We start from the raw sequence: 23,682 nt of genomic DNA, 5'->3' as shown, positions 1-23,682 counted from the left end.
CACGGTGTAAAAACGTAAATTTTGTGCCCCCCTTTATGGACATTCTTTGAACCCTTTGGAGCATGGATGGAAAAGAGAAGGGAAGGGCTGGACATGGACATGGACGCATAAAATAAAGAAACTGCTGCGGGGCCAGCCAATGGGAGATGGCAGTCAGTTCCAATGCGATAAGAGTGCAGTCAGGGAGAGGGAGAGCGAGGGTGGCTTCTTGACAAAAGCCCTTCAAGTCAAGACAAGACCCCCTACTCTACTATACCACCTTCTTCCTCCTCGCTCTCTCTCTCTCTCTCTCTCCCTTTCTCTCTTTCTCTCTTCACAGTTCAAGAGAGAGAGACCAAAACAAATTAAAGCAGGCAAGAAGGGACAAGATCCCCGGCCCTCTCAACTGTGGGATTAGCAAGCGGTACACACGCACCCCACAAGGCAGGCGAAAGAGAGCGTCTGCCTGTCAGATGCATCAAGACAAGAAGTTGCAGGGTGCGTGAAGAGCAAGAAGAACACAGGACAGGAGAAAGAAAGAAAGAAAGAAAGAAACGGTCAAGCCGCCTGCTCTGCTCTGCTCAAGCCGGTCTCTTTTGTGCTGTAAAACCCAGTGCCCTGGTATGTTGTTTGTCTGCATCCTCTTCCTCGCTCGCATGCCTTCTCTTTGCTGAGGTAGATATATAGGCATAAGGGGTCGCCTGTGTGTGTTGCTCATGTGAGGTTTTCTTGAGCGGCATGCAGAAGCAAGGCAGCCAGGAGCGCAAAGAGTCTCTCTACTGGGAGTGGGAGGTCGAGGCAGCAAGAGTTTCGGCTTGGAGGTCGAGGATGGAGGAGGCCAGCAGCAGCTCGGGCCATCCGAGGCACAGGGGCCCTCCTCCTCATCATGTGCTTGGCTATGGTGGCTTCCATGCCGCCATGGCCATGCCAACCAACTCCATGCCTCCCGCGGCCTTCTTGTAAGAGCAACCTCTTCTGTCCCCTCTCTCTCCCTCTTTCTCGTCGTGGTTTTGTCTTGTTTTGTTTTGTCTTGTCTTTGATCTCTCTTCTGCTTCTTTCCCCTATATGGAAAACAATAACCATGATGAACAGCATGCACTTATTTTTCAAGATTTGGCAAACATGAATCCTGATTCATCATCACCTCTGGCCTCTGCATGCGTATTGCCTTGTATGGAGCTTTTTTTGTCGGCTTGCTGTTCTTCATGCTTCATGCCGTCGATCCTGTGTGCGTCTAGATACACACATACATGCATACATACGTAGGAATCTTTGTGTAGATATATCACGTATTTGGTGATGGCAATGTAATGGTGACGGTCTGTACGTGCGTGCAGCAGCGAGCAAGACGGAGGAGGAGGAGGCGGCGCCTACTTCGGGGAGCTGGAGGAGGCCCTCATGCACCAGGCCGCCACGCTCAGCAGCAGCAGCGGCAGGATGATTTCGCATTCCCATTCCCAGCAACAAACTGCAACGGCCACCTCCACGGATCATCCTCATCACCACCACCACCACCACCATGGACACAACCACGCCATGCGTACGTACACACAACACCTCTCTCTCTCTCTAGCCTAGCCAAGCGAGTCCAACAAGAGACCAAAGAGCACAAGGCTGCGAGCCACTTTACCGAGAGGTTAGGGCATCCTAGTCAAAAGTAACCATGCAGTGCGGCAGAAGTGGCAGTTGTGTGTGTGTTGCTTGTGACCCCCTTCTCTCTCTACCCCATGGACCATGGTACTAGCTAGGTAGAGTAGTGAGTGTGTGTATGCATGTAGACTGCAGCAAGCCTCTGGCTCTGGCTTGGCTGGCTCTGTGCAAGCAAGCAAGCAAAAGCACATCTCAAAGGGAATAACCCCCAAGGTCACTTTCAGTTTCACTGCCACAGTGGGCCCACGCGACCGCTGCTACGCCTACCCCTTTGTGATCACAGGCAGTACTAGCGCCGCAGCCTTTGCACTTCACCTCTCTCTCTCTCTCTGCTGTTGCCTGTTGCGATGCATGTCTTGATCTCCTCCTCCCCTATCATATCTTCTTGCAGCCTTCCCCAGTACTGTGGTTGATACTGCTACAGCGGCAGCGGCAGCAGCTAGGCCGCCTCCCACACTGGACATCTTCCCCTCCTGGCCGCTCGCTCTCCATCACCACCACACACCCAAGGTAAATAAATATACTACTACTCCGTATCATCATTCAAGGACAAAATAAAATTACTACAAGCATTTTGCACCTAAAACTGTTTTCACTTATGTGTATATACATGTGTTTGTTTTCTGGGCAAGCAGGAGGGTTCAAATGTGACAGCAGACAGCACGGACTCAGAGAGCAGCAGCAAGAACAACATCAACATGGACTCATCGGATCATCATCATCAGCAGCAGCAGCAACAGCAAGGGATGGTAGGATTAGTCACCGTGGCAGGCCAGTTCCATCAGATTTCACAGCAGCAGCACCACCAGCACCAGCAGCAGGTACATACTACTCTACTGTGAATGATCGTACAGTATCAAATTCATTCAATGCATTGGCATATGCACTGTTGCTTGGCTTCCTGCGTGTCTTTGTTCTTTGCTTCTCCACATTCTCCCCTGGCCATCATCATCCATCTCTCCTACTAGAGCTAGAGTAGATGGCTAGCCTGGTGCCATGTCAGTAGCTAGCTAGGCCACAACTTCCAAGATGCTCATGTAGCAAAATGCTCCTGCCATAGGCAGCACAAGAAAGAGAGAAAGAAAGAATCCACACGGTTGAGGCAGGGTGTGCATTTAAGATGTGTTGCTGCCCCCAAGATCTCCAATCCCAACACGTTAGGTGAACCTTTTTTTTTTCTTTTTTTCTTGTATGGACCTATAGAAACAAATCTAGAGAGCTTGTTGGAATAGCAACATCTTCCTTCCATTCTAGGCACACACATATGGATAGATAGGTGATTAATGTAGAGGATATGTTAGATTAGAGCCTAGCTGCCATGCCATTGCCATTGGTGATGCAATAGGAGACAAGGGATCATTCTTACAATATTGTCTCTAGCAAAGAAACTGTGGCCTCAATTAGTTGGATGCTTGAATAATGCCCACCTTGGGTCAGTGTCTGCTTTAGGTGCACGCTGCTTTCTGGTCAATTGGTGAACTGCCAGTGCCAGGGCATATGTATATCAATATTGTTGGATAGACAACTAAGCAAGACAAAATCTTATGCACTAATTAATTAATCCACGCTTCTTTCTCAAAGAAATATAACAAACAATTCACACTCAGCTGAAAGAGAGCCCTGCAAATTAGGGGGCGACGCGACAGCAACACACCATCAGAAAAGAAAAGCAGGACCTAATATATACTATATATTTTTTGTCTGTTGTTGGAGTGGGTGGTTTCCACCAAATGTACATTGCTGTTTCTTTATATGTGCTTGATGTAACGTGCATGCAGTAGAGACCATACTATATACACTAAGTATTTGCTTGATTCTACCATGGACACATTGTTCTTCCATCTCCCAGCTCTATCATACTAGTAGTGTCTTAAGTGAGCATGATGTGTCAATGATTGCTTCTTATTGACATTCTTCTTCTAATATGCAATGTCGTGACCCATATATTTGAGAGAGAAAAAATCAACTAACTGATTTTAGCTTGTGCTGGACTTCTTATGGTCGCTTGTCATGTGCAGAATATGGCAACAAGTTCCACTCACAGTGACAGGACTGGCAAGGCGGTTGATCCAAAGGTACCATCGAAATCTATGTTCCTGGAGCAATGCAACTCATTTTGTTTTGAGAATCTTGAGATTTATAGTGAGTTCTTCTCCCTTGGTGGTTAGCAGACGACGAGGAGGCTAGCGCAGAATCGAGAGGCTGCAAGAAAAAGCAGGCTTCGGAAGAAGGTGGGCCATGCTTTGTAATCTGAACTGAATTGGTGTTCCCAGCAATGAATTTGCCAAGTTATTGACTTTTGCATGTGCATTATCCATCATGTGTAGGCTTACATTCAGCAGCTTGAGAGTGGCAAGCTGAAGCTTGCTCAACTGGAACAGGATCTCCAGCGGGCTCGTTCTCAGGTGCTTCTCATTTCTGAAGCTAATTCACCATGTGCACCTGTGCATATATGATCACAAAAATCACTCGAGTTAGAAAAATATCATTCAAGTTCCTTCTATGCCAAAGTATCGAGCTAGGTTTTCATATTGTAAAGTGTGATATGAACCTGTGAGCTTTGTGTAGGGACTCTTGGTTGGAGGAGCTCCAGGTGGAAACTCCAGCCCTGGTGTGTAAAGTCAACCCCAGTATCAGCTCTCCTGCGCATTCACTGATTAGAATGTGGTGGGAATTTTGTTAAGATTTGGCATTGGACTGAATACGAACTGTGATGTCTATTTTCCAGGTGCTGCTATGTTCGATGTCGAGTACAACAGGTGGCTGGATGACGACAGCAGGCGCATGATTGAGCTCCGGGGAGGCCTGCACGCGCACTTGCCGGATGGTGACCTCAGGGCCATCATCGACGACACCTTGACCCACTACGATGAGCTCTTTCGCCTCAAGAGTGCCGCTGCCAGGGCGGACGTCTTTCATCTCATCACTGGGATGTGGGCGACCCCAGCCGAGCGCTGCTTCCTTTGGATGGGCGGCTTCCGGCCCTCTGATCTGCTCAAGGCATGTGCCTCTAGCTACACTGAACATTAGCAATGTTATTCCTAAAAAAAATAGAAACGAAATCAACTGTCGTTTTCATTTCATAGTTACTAGCAAAAAAGGTTCATTTGATAGTTCAGGAACCGAATTGCCAAACAAACTCTCGAAGTGTACTAATGATATCCTAATGAAAGTACATACTTCCCACTGTTGCTGCAGACACTGGCACCTCAGCTTGATCCCTTGACTGAACAGCAAATGGTTGGCATCTGCAGCCTTGAGCAGTCATTGCAGCAGGCAGAAGAAGCTCTCACCCAGGGCCTGGAGCAGCTCCATCAGTCATTAGCAATCACGGTGGCAGGCAGCGGGTCTCTTAGCGACGATACCAACATGGGGAGCTTCATGGGCGACATGGCCGTTGCTCTCGGCAAGCTGGCCAACCTTGAAGGCTTTGTCATACAGGTAACCCAAGATGTGTCACTACTCTTCAAACTTGACCATTATGTCAGTGTATGCTAGACTATTCGCTCATCTTATTCAAATTTGTAGATGAACAATGACTGGTAAAACTTGTAGGCAAATGTAGCAACAATCTGTATTCAGGGGAAATTTATTGCTCTGGCCACACCTAAATCATTCTAGCATCAGTTCTGCTACTAACTGTGCCAAGAATAAGTAAACATTTTAAACCTCATAAGTACTTCCACTAATAGTGCAAAAAGTAAGTGATTTGTCAATTTAAAAGGTCAATCTATCCACAATTCGCAAGTTATCATTCTTTTAAACTTCATTTGTTCATCTGGTGTATTCCAAAAAAGTTTACTGCTAGCATCTGCTGTGAGTTTTAGCTGCCAGGAATAAGATCACTGAGGCATGTACTAAAACAACATATGTGACATGTCATTTCCAGGCTGATAACTTGAGGCAGCAGACTCTTCACCAAATGCACAGGATTCTGACAGTTAGACAGGCAGCTCGATGTTTCTTGGCTATTGGCGAGTACCATAACCGCCTCCGTGCCCTAAGCTCCCTCTGGGCTTCTCGCCCTCGAGAGTAAGTACCACACAATTCTTACCTCTGTCCTGTGGTTTCTTTTGCTAAATATGAAGTCTGCTACCTGTAGCTGTTGAAGTTATAGCCTATCTACAATTAAAAAAAATCTAAGTGCATATGATTGAGCAAGGGCTTAATAGAGGCAAGAATCATCTTAGTTTATAATACCCAGATGTGCCCTACTAATCAGCATGGAATCGACCACCCTCCTACCAGCAATCAAAACTCAAAAGTCAGCAGGCTTGTTTTCTACACCATAGCCTGCACTAAAACAAATGGCAAAAACAAGGTGCATCTATGGTGTGCAGAAAAAGAACTAGAGATGGTTTCTTTCGCTTTTTCCTCAGATGGTTTCAGCTATCCCTGCCTGTTTCTTTTCCCTAGGATATGTTCGGCTATCCCTGCCAACTAACCATTTTCTGTTTCGGCCTAAAAGAAGCATAGGTTCAGCAGTTGTAGTACCATCTTTCTGGATCTATCTCTGATCTATTTATTGCTGGTGCATATATTGCCTGCAGGATACTGATGACAGATGAAGGCAATTGTGGAGAGCTAGCCTACTGATTCAAATGTATCTTGGAACTAACCTTCAAAGTAGGAGCATAAGCAAAACAACTGGGAACAAATTTTTTGGATGTAATGTAGCAGATATGTGAGAAACAGAGAGCTGGGAAACAAAGGAAGCTCAAGAAATGGGAGAACTTGTCAGAACGCGTAGAACTGTCATCAGATTTTCTTGAGTCAAATGGTTTAATGTATCCTGGAGTGAGAACAAATGAAGGACACCCAGAGTTCATTATTGAAATGGTACTTCAATTTGTGTTATTTTCATTACTTCTGGCTGCATTTTGTAAGAACACCTTCTACCATGCACCACTACCAAAATATCTTGAATTGAATAGGTGAGCTATCTGACAGAATTTGGAAAAAATATCACTGCCAGAAAACGGGGAAAAGGTTAGATAAAATATATTGAAACAGTGACATTCAGTCACAATTTTTCTATCATTAGGAGGGAACAAAGGGGTAATCTCTGAGCATGAGTACACAAACCTGTTCCAGATATCAAATTTAGTACCTCATTCAGAGTCTTATATTGCACACACTGCTGTTGAGTTATAACTTCAAACTACATTTGATTTTTACATCTGTACGGTTCAAGCAGGCTAGTACCTAGATAGTACTCACAAGAAAAGAATTGTCATTTGAAGTTAAACCTTGCTACAATTTTGCAACACAGATAATAGAAACCAGCTTGAGGATAAGTTCAAGTTTCTTCCATTGTAAACCAAAGTGTACACTACACAAGACTGATTTTGCTGTGAAAAGAGTTGCTTAGAGGAGCAACTACCACACATACATTGAACAAACACGTAGAAAAAGGACTTTCCTGCATCTTCAGGGGGGAAATGGAGGATTTCCTTGTGTCACACATGATTGACATGTGGAGGAATATTTCAAATAAAGAATGGCATGGTATTCCTATACAATATGGCTTTACTCTGTTTTGGTTCTAACCTCACAGAAGAAGTATATGATGTAAAAAAGAAATCAGCTCACAGCTAATTATCCTTTTTCTGGACAACTCGACTTTTGGACCAATCTTCCAAAGTTTTGCGGTGAAGAGCGTTCATTTTGATCTTCCTCCTTCCTCGGATGACGTTTTCAGCGTCTTTCCAGTTTTCAGCAACGCCCGTCGCCACTAGAATTGCGCACATGACACAGGCACTTCTTCCATGACCTGATGTGGTTGTAAATCATGCACAAAACAGAGAGACATTTTATCTTCATGTGGTGTCACTTATAAATACAACAAGATTACCAAACTACGATGGTTCGCCGAAAATAGAATGCAAACAAGACTACAAGAGAGGGGGGATCATTGCTTACCAAATGCGCAGTGGACATAGACGGGCTTCCCCTGGGCTCTCTTCTCGCAGGCCCACCGCGCCGCGAATTCGATTTGGGACGGTAACGGGGCCCTGGTATCCCAAGTAGCAAGACAGACATACTCATCCACCTTCACAAACGAGCTCCTCGGCAGCTCACACGTGCAATCCACGACGGACGGATCCCCGGGAGGCAGGTGCTTTGCCATGAACGGCCAGCCCCCGAGGTAGAGCCCCTGGGCGATCTCGTCGTACACGTTCTCCTTCCTGAGGAACCTCTTCACCTTGGCGTACGTGCGTGCCAGCATCAGGAAGGGGCCGAAGAGTACGGACGACCAGAGGGGGAACCGGCCCGACGGGGTCTTGCCCAGGATCCACGGCACGTTGACGGCGGTGTGGGACGCGACGGTGACGACGTAGGCGACGCAGCTGGTGGCGAGGATGGGGGCCGTGGCGGCGGCCCTCACGCCGGCCTGCCGCAGGGCGAGGGACGAGACGAGGAGCGCCGTCGCGGCGATGCCCGTCACTTTGGAGATCCCCATTGCTGTCTTTGTTACCGAGGTGGAATCTGGCGTCGATCCGTCTGGGGGTAATGTCTATTGAATCGAAATCGGAGTGGATCAAGAAGCGATCTGGGTGTGGAGAAGTTACCGGCGGTGGCTGAGGGCGTGCGGGCGAGGAGACGGGAGGAGGGAAGAGTGGTGGGGAGGAGATGCGGTGGAGCGGGCGAGGAAGAGAAGGCGGGAAGAGCGGAGGAAGAGGACCGACATAGTCGGGTGGGTCGAGACCGAAACATTGCTGCCATGTCACAAAAATGAAAAATCGGGTTCGGAGATTTTTGGGGGAAAGTAGAAATTTTAAAAGCGGACCCATCTCCACCTGTTTTTCTTTTGGAAAAAAAGGTTAAGGCACGTCCTTTCAAAAAGATAAAACTACAATCAAATCTTTGGGAGTGGTCAAAGTCTTCTTTCTCTTACATCCACCGTCAGCGTGACGTGAGCAAAACTCGATGCAGCCTCTTTGGCACACACTTCAGCCATCGCATGCCCCCCGCGTCGCCCCCCGTGTGGCGGCCGGGTGGCTCCCAGATCCCATCGCCGCCGGTCTCCACATCTCCTCCTCCTCCTCCCTCGCCGACGCCCAAGGGCACGGCCAGGCGAAGCCTTGCCGTTGCCGGCGGCGGGGGGGGGGGGGGGGGGGGGGGGGGGACTCGTGGTCCTCCCGCTCGTGGGGCTGGCGCGGGCTAGCGCCCCCGGGCCGGATCGTGGCGCCGGGCCGGACGCCATGGCGGGTGATGGCGGCGCTTCGGCGGTTCTCTTCCCCCGCGGCAGGCGGCTTCATGGTCTGGTGCGTCGCGGTCGCCAGGGACGGCGGCGGCGTGACCAGATGGGTTCGCGGCGGCACAGCCGGATCTGGGTCCAGTGGGCCTTGGTCACTGGATTGCCGTCGGCACGGTGGTGGGTGCGGCTCGTCGGCAGCTGGGCGGATCCGCAGAGATTCTTCCCTTGTCTAGTCCTTGACAGCACGGGCAACTCCGGGGGAAACCCTAGATCTCCTTGGGATCGAGCGATGGCGGTGCTTTTGCGTCGTAACCCCTCTTCAGGGCATCGTTTTGGAGCTTACCCCGGTTGAAGGGATCAGCGACGCTGGCGGCGCACGTCTGGTGGAGTAACTGCTGATGAAATCGCGTCGACTACGGTCATGGCGGACGATGGCGGCGTCTTAGATGTCGTTCCCTTGTCGAGGCATCATCGTTGCAGTTTGCTTCATCAGGCTCGGGCTGCTCCGGGGGAAACCCTAGATCTGGGTCTCCCGGATCGGATGATGATGGCGTTCTTAGTAGCGCTTTCCCTCATGGGGCATCGTTTTGGAGCAAGTGATGGCTGGAGGTGACAAGAGGAGGAGCGGTGCTTCATCACACATATTGATGGTGTCAGATCTCGATGGCACGACGCTCTGGAGATTAGGCGTCTGATGTGCGATGATGGACTCGCGCAGGAGGTCGACGCTGTCTGGCGTCATGGTGGCGTCGGCGGCAGCTAGACCGGGCAAGGTTCATGCAGCAGTACAGCTCTGAAGATGGATTGGTGGCAGGTGGCTGCGGCGGCCTCATACCCGGCAGGCGTCCTGGTTGAGGAGCTCGCCTGACTTGTGGGTGCTCATACCCGGCTGGCGTCCTGGTTGGGACCTCAAGTCTTAGATGTTAGGTATGGCTGCGAGGTCTATTTGGTATTAGGCCCAGACTATCAGCATCCCTTCATTATTTGAATAGGAGTAGCGACACTTTTGTTGCCTAGACGATGGCTTCAACTTACTGTTGTATGACTTTATAAGGTCTTAAGTGAATAATTAATAAAGTGGTTGCATGCATCGTCCAGATGCAGAGGCCGGGGGTCCTCCTCCATTTCTAAAAAAAGAGCTTGTAAAAGCGGCGGTTGGGGAGTCATCGATGCAGACCAGGAGATGTCGGCTGCGCGCAATCTATGAAGTGAATCGTCGCCCCGAATAAGAAAAACGCCGACAAGGGCTTGTAAAAACTCCGAATACCATGAAAGCTAGCGGAATCCAGACAGGTCGACGGGAAAGCTAAACCGACAGGATCCCGAAGGAGTAGCCAGAGACATGGCCCGCACGCCTCCGCCTCGCCACCCCAAACCACGATGATTCCCTAAAGAAAGGTTAAAAAATCACCCATGCCACTGCATGACACGTTTGGTATGATGTCGAGCTCACAGAGGTCCAGGAGCATGCGCTCACTCCCTCTTCTCTGGTATCGTAGCCAGGCCGAGCCGAAGTTGAAGATTGTCGTGTTAGATCCCTCTAGTCGCGGCCAAATTCACCAATGCCTTCATCGAGCATCGTGTGACGTGGATCACACAGACACACATCTCCATCGTCATCTCGTAACAGCTCCCCAACCTTCACATAGGCCGTCCTTGAACATGATCTCTCCATCGGTGTCGTGTGGGCTTTTTTCCCGGCGACGTGCTCATGTGGCGCGAGCTTACGCCATATGTGACACCCCCGCTGGATTTTTACCTGGGTGGCGGAGAAGGCACCCGACTGGTGGATCCACGACAGGGGTGGCTCCGGCAACAGAGCTCGAGTATCCTCCCAGGACTAGTGGACCACGAGACTGACAGATGTCCCCTCCTCGTTCGAGTAGGAGTCTAGCTCCCAGTCGATGTATCCGGACTGGTCGAACTCATATCTGTTGACAGTCATGTCGGAGATGGCCGGAGAGGTTAGGTTGGGGAGCAGGGCGGACTAAAAATGGAGTGAATCGAGAGTCACTAGGATTTGATCCATAGTGGAATTAGGAAGGGGATTTTGTGGCATCAAGGTGGACAGGTCCGACATGGCAGACGCGTTTGGGCGGCTGCAAATCTGTGGCGCATATGAGCTGGGTTTAAGGGGTGTCCGTCAGCCTGGCTATATAAGAATATAAGATGGGTTTGGGGGTCTAGTTGGATGGTGTTTTTTTTATCAAGACGGTGTCTGAATTGTCCGATCGAACATATGAAAAGAAGTGGAGGGTCCGATTGACGATGCTCTTAGTTTCACTTCCAAGGTCTACACTTTCTCATACCATCTCAATTTTGAGACGGTGGAGAAAAATGCACTCAAATATGTGTGTTTTCAGTAGTAGTCACGAACTGAGATAGCACAGAGTTCTGTTGTAGATTTCCACTTTCAAAAAGAGTCTAGTAAAACTAAATATTTCATCCACCATTACTGCAGGATGGTCCAAACGCCACAGCCCAATCAGAGACTGATGTCTACTACACAACCTTCTTCTTGTAGACGTTGTTGGGCCTCCAAGTGCAGAGGTTTGTAGGACAGTAGCAAATTTCCCTCAAGTGGATGACCTAAGGTTTATCAATCCGTGGGAGGCGTAGGATGAAGATGGTCTCTCTCAAGCAACCCTGCAACCAAATAACAAAGAGTCTCTTATGTCCCCAACACACCCAATACAATGGTAAATTGTATAGGTGCACTAGTTCGGCGAAGAGACGGTGATACAAGTGCAATATGGATGGTAGATATAGGTTTTTGTAATCTAAAAATACAAAAAACAGCAAGGTAGCAAGCGATAAAAGTGAGCACAAACGGTATTGCAATGCGTTGAAACAAGGCCTAGGGTTCATACTTTCACTAGTGCAAGTTCTCTCAACAATAATAACATAATTGGATCATATAACTGTCCCTCAACATGCAACAAAGAGTCACTCCAAAGTCACTAATAGCGGAGAACAAACGAAGAGATTATTGTAGGGTACGAAACCACCTCAAAGTTATCCTTTCTGATCGATCTATTCAAGAGTCCGTAGTAAAATAACATGAAGCTATTCTTTCCGTTCGATCTATCATAGAGTTCGTACTAGAATAACACCTTAAGACACAAATCAACCAAAACCCTAATGTCACCTAGATACTCCAATGTCACCTCAAGTATCCATGGGTATGATTATACGATATGCAACACACAATCTCAGATTCATCTATTCAAACCAACACAAAGTACTTCAAAGAGTGCCCCAAAGTTTCTACCGGAGAGTCAAGACGAAAACGTGTGCCAACCCCTATGCATAGGTTCATGGGCGGAACCCGCAAGTTGATCACCAAAACATACATCAAGTGGATCACGTGATATCCCATTGTCACCACAGATAAGCATATGCAAGACATACATCAAGTGTTCTCAAATCCTTAAAGACTCAATCCGATAAGATAACTTCAAAGGGAAAACTCAATCCATTACAAGAGAGTAGAGGGGGAGAAACATCATAAGATCCAACTATAATAGCAAAGCTCGCGATACATCAAGATCGTACCCCACCTCAAGAACACGAGAGAGAGAGGGAGACCAAACACATAGCTACTGGTACATACCCTCAGCCCCGAGGGTGAACTACTACCTCCTCGTCATGGAGAGGGCCAGGATGATGAAGATGGCCACCGGTGAGGGATCCCCCCTCCGGCAGGGTGCCGGAACAGGGTCCCGATTGGTTTTTGGTTCCTACAGAGGCTTGCGGCGGCGGAACTTCCGATCTATTCTGTTCCCCGAAGGTTTAAGGGTATATGGATATATATAGGCGAAAGAAGTCGGTAAGGGGAGCCACGAGGGTCCCACGAGGGTGGAGGGCGCGCCCAGGGGGTGGGCGCGCCCCTGCCTCGTGCCTTCCTCGTTGCTTCCCTTACGTACACTCCAAGTCTTCTGGATTGCTTCCGTTCCAAAAATAACTCTCCCGAAGGTTTCATTCCGTTTGGACTCCGTTTGATATTCCTTTTCTGGGAAACACTGAAACAAGGGGAAAAACAGAATCTGGCACTGGGCTCTGGGTTAATAGGTTAGTCCCAAAAATAATATAAAAGTGTATAGTAAAGCCCATTAAACATCCAAAACAGATAATAGAATAGCATGGAATAATCAAAAATTATAGATACGTTGGAGACGTATCAGCATCCCCAAGCTTAATTCCTGCTCGTCCTCAAGTAGGTAAATGATAAAAACAGAATTTTTGATGTGGAATGCTACCTAACATAATTCTCAATGTAATTTTCTTTATTGTGGCAAGAATATTCAGATCCATAAGATTCAAGATAAAAGTTTAATATTGACATGAAAACAATAATACTTCAAGCATACTAACAAAGCAATCATGTCTTCTCAAAATAACATGGCCAAAGAAAGTTATCCCTACAAAATCATATAGTCTGGCTATGCTCTATCTTCATCACACAAAATATTTAAATCATGCACAACCCCGATGACAAGCCAAGCAATTGTTTCATACTTTTGATGTTCTCAAACTTTTTCAACTTTCACACAATACATGAGCGTGAGCCATGGACATAGCACTATAGGTGGAATAGAATGGTGGTTGTGGAGAAGACAAAAAGGAGAAGATAGTCTCACATCAACTAGGCGTATCAACGGGCTATGGAGATGCCCATCAATATATATCAATGTGAGTGAGTAGGGATTGCCATGCAACGGATGCACTAGAGCTATAAGTGTATGAAAGCTCAAAAAGAAACTAAGTGGGTGTGCATCCAACTCGCTTGCTCACGAAGACCTAGGGCATTTTGAGGAAGCCCATCATTGGAATATACAAGCCAAGTTCTATAATGTAAAACTCCCACTAGTATATGAAAGTGACAATCATAGGAGACTCTCTATCATGAAGATTATGGTGCTACTTTGAAGCACAAGTGTGGTAAAAGGATAGTAGCATTGCCCCTTCTCTCTTTTTCTCTCATTTTTTTGTTTTTTTGTTTTTTTGGGCCTTCTCTCTCTTTTTTGGCCTCTTTTTTCTCTTTTTTTTTATTTTTCATCCGGAGTCTCATCCCGACTTGTGGGGGAATCATAGTCTCCATCATCCTTTCCTCACTGGGACAATGCTCTAATAATGATGATCATCACACTTTTATTTACTTACAACTCAAGAATTACAACTCAATACTTAGAACAAGATATGACTCTATATGAATGCCTCCGGTGGTGTACCGGGATGTGTAGTGACTCATGAGTGACATGTATGAAAGAATTATGAACGGTGGAAAGTTGCGTGGCAATATATCTCGGAATGGCTATGGAAATGCCATAATAGTTAGGTATGGTGGCTGTTTTGAGGAAGGTATATGGTGGGTGTATGATACCGGCGAAAGTTGCGCGGTATTAGAGAGGCTAGCAATGGTGGAAGGGTGAGAGTGCGTATAATCCATGGACTCAACATTAGTCATAAAGAACTCACATACTTATTGCAAAAATCTATTAGTTATCGAAACAAAGTACTACGCGCATGCTCCTAGGGGGATAGATTGGTAGGAAAAGACCATCGCTCGTCCCCGACCGCCACTCATAAGGAGGACAATCAATAAATAAATCATGCTCCGACTTCATCACATAACAGTTCACCATACGTGCGTGCTACGGGAATCACAAACTTTAACACAAGTATCTCTCAAATTCACAACTACTCCACTAGCATGGCTCTAATTTCACCATCTTCATATCTCAAAACAATCATAAGGAATCAAACTTCTCATAGTACTCAATGCACTTTATATGAAGTTTTTATTATACCCATCTTGGATGCCCATCATATTAGGACTAAATTCATAACCAAAGCAAATTACCATGCTGTTTAGGACTCTCAAAATAATATAAGTGAAGCATGAGAGTTCATCTATTTCTTCAAAATAAAACTACCGTCGTGCTCTAAAAGATATAAGTGAAGCATTAGAGCAAATGACAAACTACTCTGAAAGATATAAGTGAAGATCAATGAGTAGTCAAATAATTATGCAACTATGTGAAGACTCTCTAACATTTAATAATTTCAGATCTTGGTATATTATTCAAGCAGCAAGCAAAAAAAATGACGCTCCAAGCAAAACACATATCATGTGGTGAATAAAAATATAGCTCCAAGTAAAGTTACCGATGAACGAAGACGAAAGAGGGGATGCCATCCGGGGCATCCCCAAGCTTAGGCTCTTGGTTATCCTTTAATATTACCTTGGGGTGCCTTGGGCATCCCCAAGCTTAGGCTCTTGCCACTCCTTATTCCATAGTCCATCGAATCTTTACCCAAAACTTGAAAACTTCACAATACAAAACTCAACAGAAAACTCGTAAGCTCCGTTAGCGAAACAAAAGAAAACACCACTTGAAGGTACTGTAATGAAGTCATTCTTTATTTTTATTGGTGTTAAATCTACTGTATTCCAACTTCTCTATGGTTTATAAACTATTTTACTAGCCATAGATTCATCAAAATAAGCAAACAACACACGAAAAACAGAATCTGTAAAAAACAGAACAGTCTGTAGTAATCTGTAACTAACGCAAACTTCTGGAAATCAAAAAATTCTACCAAAATAGGAAGATCTAGATAATTTGATTATTGATCTGCTGCAATTGGAATCAGTATTTTATCACATTCTGGTGATTTTAAACAATTGTTTTCGTGAACAGAAAGTTTCTGGAATTTTCAGCAAGATCAAATAACTATCATCCAAGAAGATCATATAGGTCTTACTTAGCACAAACACTAATTAAAACATAAAACCACATCTAACCAGAGGCTAGATTATTTATTCATTACTAAACAGGAGCAAAAAGCAAAGGACAAAAATAAGATTGGGTTGTCTCCCAACAAGCGGTAACGTTTAACGCCCCTAGCTAGGCATGATGATTTCAATGATGCTCGCATAAAAGATAAGAATTGAAACATAAAGAGAGCATCATGAAGAATATGACTAGCACATTTAAGTCTAACCCACTTCCTATGCATAGGGATTTTGTGAGCAAACAACTTATGGGAACAATAATCAACTAGCATAGGAAGGCAAAACAAGCATAACTACAAAACTTTAAGCACATAGAGAGGAAACTTGATATTATTGCAATTCCTACAAGCATATATTCCTTCCTCATAATAATTTTCAGTAGCATCATGAATGAATTCAACAATATAACCAGCACCTAAAGCATTCTTTTCATGATCTACAAGCATAGAATTTTTATTACTCTCCACATAAGCAAATTTCTTCTCATGAGGAATAGTGGGAGTATCATAAGAGACTCGAATACTATAGATTGTTTCCACATTAAAAGAGTAATGTTCAGAAAAAGGGTAATCATAATCATGACAAGTTTTATAAATATAATCATCACTACTTTTTATAGCATATGTATCATCACAATAATCATCATAAGTAGCAACTTTGTTCTCATCATAATCGATTGAAACCTCTTCCAAGATAGTGGAATCATTACTAAATAAAGTCATGACCTCTCCAAATCCACTTTCATAATTATCATAATAAGATTCAACATCCTCCAAAATAGTGGGATCATTACTTCCTAAAGTTGACACTCTTTCAAACCCACTTTCATCAATATAATCATCATAAGTAGGAGGCATGCTATCATCATTATAAATTTGCATATCAAAACTTGGGAGACTAAAAATATCATCTTCATTAAACGTAGCATCCCCAAGCTTGGGACAAACATTAATTGCAGCAAATATATTCTCAAAAACATCATCTTCATCAAACATAGCATCCCCAAGCTTGGACCTTTTCATATCATAAGCATAATCACTCTCATCATTAATAGTATGGATAGCACCAATAGTATAGCAATTATCATCATCACAAGGGGCAACATCATTTGGGAGAGATATCTTTCTACCTTTGCTTCTTCGTCTTTTCTTTTTCTTCTTCACATCATGTGTGGGTTCAATCCTCTTTTTGGAGCTCCTTATTAATGAGATTGGTTGAATAGAAGGCTCCTCCTCGTTACCTGATTCATCATAAGAAATAATAGGAGAATATTGGGAAGTCTCTTCCCTTTCATTAGTATTCTCTTCATCCTCTATTTGTTTTCTTTTCTTTATGTAATTGGCAATATAAGGATTTTCAATGCAATTCACCGCACAATACATATAAATTTCTTCTATATCAATATCGAGGAATTTCTCAAGGTTATATTCTGGAATAAACTTAGTTTGACATTTCAATTCTTCATAACCTAAAAGCAGACTAAGTTCATTATGATGTGCAAGGGAAATCAAGTCATCACAATTTTTGGACACGATTTGATCATGAAACAATTTGCATTTGATATTTAAATGACCATGTTCATTGCAAAGTTCACAAGTATGGCTAAGATATTTTAAACTTTCAGCACTAACATTTAGCCTCTCTTGCAACCATTTAGTTTCTAAGTACTTGTGCCTCTTACAAAATCTATCTTCCCTTTTTGATATGTATTTGCAAACTCTATGCACTCCACAAAAATCAACATGCTTATAAGAGATATTTTCATCATGACTAGTGCAATCATCATTAGTACCATGGATATTCAAGGAGTTCATACTAACAACATTGCAATCATGCTTATCATTCAAAGATTTAGTGCCAAACATTTTATAGACTTCTTCTTCTAGTACTTGAGCACATTTTTCCTTCCCATCATTCTCACGAAAGATATTAAAAAGATGAAGCGTATGAGACAAACTCAATTCCATTTTTTGTAGTTTTCTTTTATAAACTAAACTAGTGCTAAAACATGAAACAAAAAGATGCGATTGCAAGATCTAAAGATATACCTTCAAGCACTCACCTCCCCGGCAACGACGCCAGAAAAGAGCTTGATGTCTACTACGCAACCTTCTTCTTGTAGACGTTGTTGGGCCTCCAAGTGCAGAGGTTTGTAGGACAGTAGCAAATTTCCCTCAAGTGGATGACCTAAGGTTTATCAATCCGTGGGAGGCGTAGGATGAAGATGGTCTCTCTCAAGCAACCCTGCAACCAAATAACAAAGAGTCTCTTGTGTCCCCAACACACCCAATACAATGGTAAATTGTATAGGTGCACTAGTTCGGCGAAGAGATGGTGGTACAAGTGCAATATGGATGGTAGATATAGGTTTTTGTAATCTAAAAATATAAAAAAAGCAAGGTAGCAAGCGATAAAAGTGAGCACAAATGGTATTGCAATGCGTTGAAACAAGGCCTAGGGTTCATACTTTCACTAGTGCATGTTCTCTCAACAATAATAACACAATTGGATCATATAACTATCCCTCAACATGCAACAAAGAGTCACTCAAAAGTCACTAATAGCGGAGAACAAACGAAGAGATTATCGTAGGGTACGAAACCACCTCAAAGTTATCCTTTCTGATCGATCTATTCAAGAGTCCGTAGTAAAATAACATGAAGCTATTCTTTCTGTTCGATCTATCATAGAGTTCGTACTAGAATAACACCTTAAGACACAAATCAACCAAAACCCTAATGTCACCTAGATACTCCAATGTCACCTCAAGTATCCGTGGGTATGATTATACGATATGCATCACACAATCTCAGATTCATCTATTCAAACCAACACAAAGTACTTCAAAGAGTGCCCCAAAGTTTCTACCGGAGAGTCAAGACGAAAACGTGTGCCAACCCCTATGCATAGGTTCATGGGCGGAACCCGCAAGTTGATCACCAAAACATACATCAAGTGGATCACGTGATATCCCATTGTCACCACAGATAAGCACATGCAAGACATACATCAAGTGTTCTCAAATCCTTAAAGACTCAATCCGATAAGATAACTTTAAAGGGAAAACTCAATCCATTACAAGAGAGTAGCGGGGGAGAAACATCATAAGATCCAACTATAATAGCAAAGCTCGCGATACATCAAGATCGTACCACCTCAAGAACACGAGAGAGAGAGAGAGAGACCAAACACATAGCTACTGGTACATACTCTCAGCCCCGAGGGTGAACTACTCCCTCCTCGTCATGGAGAGCGCCGGGATAATGAAGATGGCCACCGGTGAGGGATCCCCCCCTCCGGCAGGGTGCCGCAACAGGGTCCCGATTGGTTTTTGGTGCCTACAGAGGCTTGCGGCGGCGGAACTCCCGATCTATTCTGTTCCCCGAAGGTTTTAGGGTATATGGATATATATAGGCGAAAGAAGTCGGTAAGGGGAGCCATGAGGGGCCCACGAGGGTGGAGGGCGCGCCCAGGGGGTGGGCGCCCCCCTGCCTCGTGCCTTCCTCGTTGCTTCCCTTACGTACACTCCAAGTCTTCTGGATTGCTTCCGTTCCAAAAATAACTCTCCCAAAGGTTCCATTCCGTTTGGACTCCGTTTGATATTCCTTTTCTGCGAAACACTGAAACAAGGGAAAAAAACAGAAACTGGCACTGGGCTCTGGGTTAATAGGTTAGTCCCAAAAATAATATAAAAGTGTATAGTAAAGCCCATTAAACATCCAAAACAGATAATATAATAGCATGGAACAATAAAAAATTATAGATATGTTGGAGACGTATCAGAGACCCTTCGACGAAACTGTGCGCGATGCATCAATCACAAACGGTGATGTAATAAAACCGTCAAAAAAGATGCACAACGTTTGCGATGGCGGCGACATCAAACACGGTTCATATTAGATTGCGTGTGCAATGAGTGGCAAACGGTTAATCCAGAAGAACTGTTTGCGATAATGTAGTACAACAGAAACGGGCAGCCAGATGAGGGTGTGTGCGATATACAACATACAGTTCACTAGAATGAACTGTGTGTGATTAGACAATACAATGGAAACAATTCAACTGAACAAGATGTGTGTGATACTCGGCAAACAGGTTCGTAATCAGAAATATGTGCGAAGACCAATAATAATACAGACGATTTCCGCTAATAAGCCGTGTGATTTGCCCTATCTATAGAAGAATAACATGTGTATATATATAACTGCAATGAACATCCAATTACATAAGTGCCTATACATATCATTCGCACACACCTCAATAAACAATTGCATGCATTCTAAAGTAGGAGAAACGAGCGTCTAGCCATCTACTTCTTGTGACGCTCCCGCCACTGCTCCGTGGCTCGATCCCTCGTTTGGGGCATGAAGAAGACACTTCCTCGTGTCAACGATCCTCTTGTACATCTCGTAGTTTGTGTACGCGTCCTTGGCCGCGTACTTGACGTGTTCTTCATCCAGTCTCTCATGCCAAACACTGTGCCAGGCGTTCTTGTCCTTCTTGCTCTCATCCTTCATCTTCATGTAGTAGGGGTCGATGATGGCCGAGGTGAGGTCAACCAGGGAGTTCAGTTTGTTGTTGTCGCTGCCCCAGACCTTGTAGTGGTCCTGGGTGTTGACAAGATTCTGGCATTTCAAGCCCGAAACTTTGAGCTCTTTTAGATCGTTGGTGGTGTTCACCGTAGCGAAACTGTAGTCGGAGCTCTTGATAAATGCTCGCAAGGCCTTGTGGCCAGGTGGTAGTGGTAGACGAGGATGTATGTCGCATGCACAACTGGGTGACGACAACCTTCTGATCGTACCCGGCATGACCGATGGTGTACTCGAGGTCGAAGCCGACCACTTGGAACTTGTCCTCAGCAAGGAACTGCTCCATAGTTTGGATGGAGCTCTCCACCGAGACCAAATCGTTCGTGTACACCACCGAGAGGGCCTTCCCCCTCACATGTGGGTGTCCACTATGTGATGCATGGTGAACTACCCGCCGTTGTCATCGTCGACCGCTGGGAGCGCCATTGGAGCCACGGGGATCGCCATTGGAACCGTCGGATGTCCTCTCTGTATGTGTCATCGTGGGTGTGCTTATTGTGTCGTGTGATGCGAGAGATGAAGGTAAATGGACGCAGGAATAAATGGGGGCCAGGCGACCTGGATTCTCGGTGCGTCCGCATGGCAGTTTTTGCGGTGGGTAACTGCATCGTCGCGCCGCGCCCGGCGCAACCGCATGAACATGAACGTGTGTGATCGTGTGCCGGCCCCAAACACTGGCAGCGCGTGGAGGGACGAGGGCAGGCACCCGGAGGGACGCCAGAGCAGAGCGCGCACGCACGGCGAGACGCGAGCAAAGCGCGCCGCGGCCGCCTCACAAGCAGCCACACGCATAGAGCAGTTAAACATGCAGGAAATGGTCGCCTACAAGCCGGCCGACAGTTGCGTTGCTGCGTAGAGAGCGGCCGTGTGCTACTACCTCCGTCTTGGTCTATAGTCCCTTTTATATTCTGTGCCATACTTTGCCCTTAAATTTAACCAACAAAATGTTAATGCATGTTATAAAAATTATATAATTGGAAACTATGTTCAAATATGAATCCAACTATATAATGTTTGCCGACATGCATTCGTATTTTATTAGTTAAATCCTACTTATAAACCAGGACGGAGATATAGTAGGTAATTAAATCGCAAACTTTTTTATTAACTGTATGTGTACGTGGCCTTTCGTCCTCCTCTCGCGCGTCTTGTCACCCCGCTGCCACAGACGGCTTACAGCGCAAGCTTGCGCAGCGCGCAGGGGCGTTCTTTTGGCCAAACGGTGGCTCGAAGTGGCGCCAATGAATCGTCGGTGAGCCCGTTCCCGCGCAACCTCGCAGGTTCCCGCGCAAGCTTCCTGCCCGACTCGGTGAAATCCCCCAAAATCCCAAATGCTTACCGGCCTGCTATATAAACCCTCACAGTCGGCGAGTCCTGCGTCACATTTTCCCCTCCCTCCCTGTAGCTTATCTCGTCTGCTTCTCCCACAATCGCCAATGGCACCGGTCCATCATCATCGCTCAGCCACTCCGCCGTCATTAGAGGACAGCTCCAGCTGGGAGGCTACACCGCGGCGGCGGCGCAGTCCCCGGCGTAGTGTAGTGTGCGTGGCGTCCCTGTTGGGTGTGCGCGAAACACCCACCACAAGCTCCGCCGCCGCTGCACGTCGGCAGCTGTTGCCAACCGCTGTTGCCGCCACACCACCGTCGAAAGCCAGGGCCATCGCCCGCTCCGCCGCTGCGGCCCGAAGGCGGGAGGTGGCCGTCGTGGCCGCCACCCCACTGCCGGCCACCCACTACTGTAGGATGCTGCTAACGCGACACTACGATCAGAGATCCTTTGACGAAACTGTGTGCGATGCATTAATCGCAAAAGGGGATGTAAAAAACTGTCAAAAAAGATGCAAAACGTTCGCGATGTCGGAGACATCAAACACGGTCAGATTTTAATTACGTGTGCGATGTGGGGCATATGGTTGATCCAGAAGAACTGTCTGCGACGAGTCAGAACAACAGAAACGGGCAGCCATATCAATGTGTGTGCGATATACAGCATACAATTCGCTCCGATGAACTGTGTGCTATTAGGGAATGCAACAGAAACGGTCAGCCAGATCAAGGTGTGTGTGATATACGGCATACGGTTCACTCGGACGAACTGTTTTCTATTAAGGAACAGAACAGAAACGGATCAACTTAACAAGATGTGTGTGATATGTGGCATCAGTTCACATAGATGAACTGTTTGCGATGAGCCGAAAGAACACAAACGATTCGTGTAAACAAGATGTGTGTGATACGCAGCAAACAGCCCACTCGGATGAACTGTTTGCGATGAGAAATTATAACACAGACGGTTACTACAGTTAGTTCGTGTGCGATTCTGTTCGTACAAAAAACTTTAAAAAATGCAAACTAGTTGCTTGCGGTGGCTAGGAGTATCGCACACGATGCGTCTGCTAGTACTCGTGTGTGATGATTAGTAAGTTACACATACGTTTCCTTATGTTAACACGTGTGTGATAAATAACACGTGGCACCGCATACGGTATTCGGGTTGTGTGTGTGCTCCACTTAGTCTTCTCGCGCTCCAGCGAATGCTTCCTGCGCTCCACAGGGGTGAATTGTAAAATCCACACCTCTTCCCTGATCGGTTTCCCGCCACCAGCTAATGGCTTGCTACATATAACCCAGGCGGCAACGCACCGTCGCGACACTCTGCGCAGATCTAGTCCTCGCCCATCTACCATTAGTTATTCCAAGCATGCCAGGCAACGACCAAAGCTTCGACGTCGACCCCTACCTGTGTTACATCTTCGGTGAGTAGAACGAGCCGGAGCAGGTCGGGGAGCAAGAGCTTCATCGGCCAGTGCAGTCACCATGGCCTATCGGCAGTGATATCGACGTGACAGTCCTTGGGTGCACAATCGACATATTGCAGAGGAGGTGTGATGAGCAGTTTGCCATCCACCGTGCAAAAGATCCAGAGCTGCTCGGCGGCATGATCGACGACCCACCCGAATGAAGGAAATATGCCCTAGAGGCAATAATAAAGCTGTTATTTTATATTTCCTTATTCATGATAAATGTTTATTATCCATGCTAGAATTGTATTAACCGGAAACTGGATACACGTGTGGATACATAGACAAAACACCGTGTCCCTAGTAAGCCCCTACTAGACTAGCTCATTAATTAAAGATGGTTAAGTTTCATAACCATAGACATGTGTTGTCATTTGATGAACGTGATCACATCATTAGGAGAATGATGTGATGGACATGACCCATCTGTTAGCTTAGCATATTGACCGTTCAGTTTTATTGCTATAGCTTTCTTCGTGTCATATACATATTCCTTTGACTATGAGATTATGTGTGACGCCCCCGATTTAATCGTAGACTAATCATGCACGCAAGCGTGTACGATCAAGATCAGGGACTCACGGGAAGATATCACAACACAACTCTAAAACATAAATAAGTCATACAAGCATCATAATACAAGCCAGGGGCCTCGAGGGCT

General features: G+C 45.8%; 2 protein-coding genes across 3 annotated transcripts; one reads left to right on the top strand and one right to left on the bottom strand.

The window, feature by feature from the left end:
• Positions 1 to 291: 291 nt before the first annotated feature.
• On the top strand, positions 292 to 6,486 carry LOC109731459 (transcription factor TGAL4). 2 transcript variants are annotated; one of them, XM_020290611.4, is made up of 13 exons: positions 292 to 600; positions 724 to 938; positions 1,317 to 1,519; positions 2,021 to 2,139; positions 2,265 to 2,450; positions 3,648 to 3,704; positions 3,801 to 3,860; positions 3,957 to 4,034; positions 4,198 to 4,240; positions 4,358 to 4,629; positions 4,828 to 5,070; positions 5,519 to 5,661; positions 6,180 to 6,486. In XM_020290611.4, exons 2-13 carry the CDS (start codon positions 808 to 810, stop codon positions 6,223 to 6,225), a joined length of 1,581 nt encoding a protein of 526 aa, XP_020146200.1. In that variant the 5' UTR covers positions 292 to 600; positions 724 to 807; the 3' UTR covers positions 6,226 to 6,486. The 2 variants fall into 2 exon arrangements, with proteins under 2 accessions (XP_020146200.1, XP_020146201.1); XM_020290612.4 differs by having other exon boundaries at positions 304 to 600; positions 1,320 to 1,519.
• A 437-nt stretch (positions 6,487 to 6,923) lies between these two features.
• LOC109731457 (uncharacterized) lies at positions 6,924 to 8,333 on the bottom strand. Its single transcript, XM_020290609.4, has 2 exons — positions 7,552 to 8,333; positions 6,924 to 7,402 (listed from the first exon to the last, which is right to left on the bottom strand). Exons 1-2 carry the CDS (start codon positions 8,090 to 8,092, stop codon positions 7,224 to 7,226), a joined length of 720 nt encoding a protein of 239 aa, XP_020146198.1. The 5' UTR covers positions 8,093 to 8,333; the 3' UTR covers positions 6,924 to 7,223.
• Between the last annotated feature and the right edge of the window lie 15,349 nt (positions 8,334 to 23,682).

Source organism: Aegilops tauschii, chromosome 4 (assembly GCF_002575655.3).
Source record: "Aegilops tauschii subsp. strangulata cultivar AL8/78 chromosome 4, Aet v6.0, whole genome shotgun sequence".
Classification (NCBI taxonomy): domain Eukaryota; kingdom Viridiplantae; phylum Streptophyta; class Magnoliopsida; order Poales; family Poaceae; genus Aegilops; species Aegilops tauschii.
The sequence above is the reverse complement of the archived record's forward strand: the minus strand, read 5'-3'. Positions and strand labels throughout refer to the sequence as shown.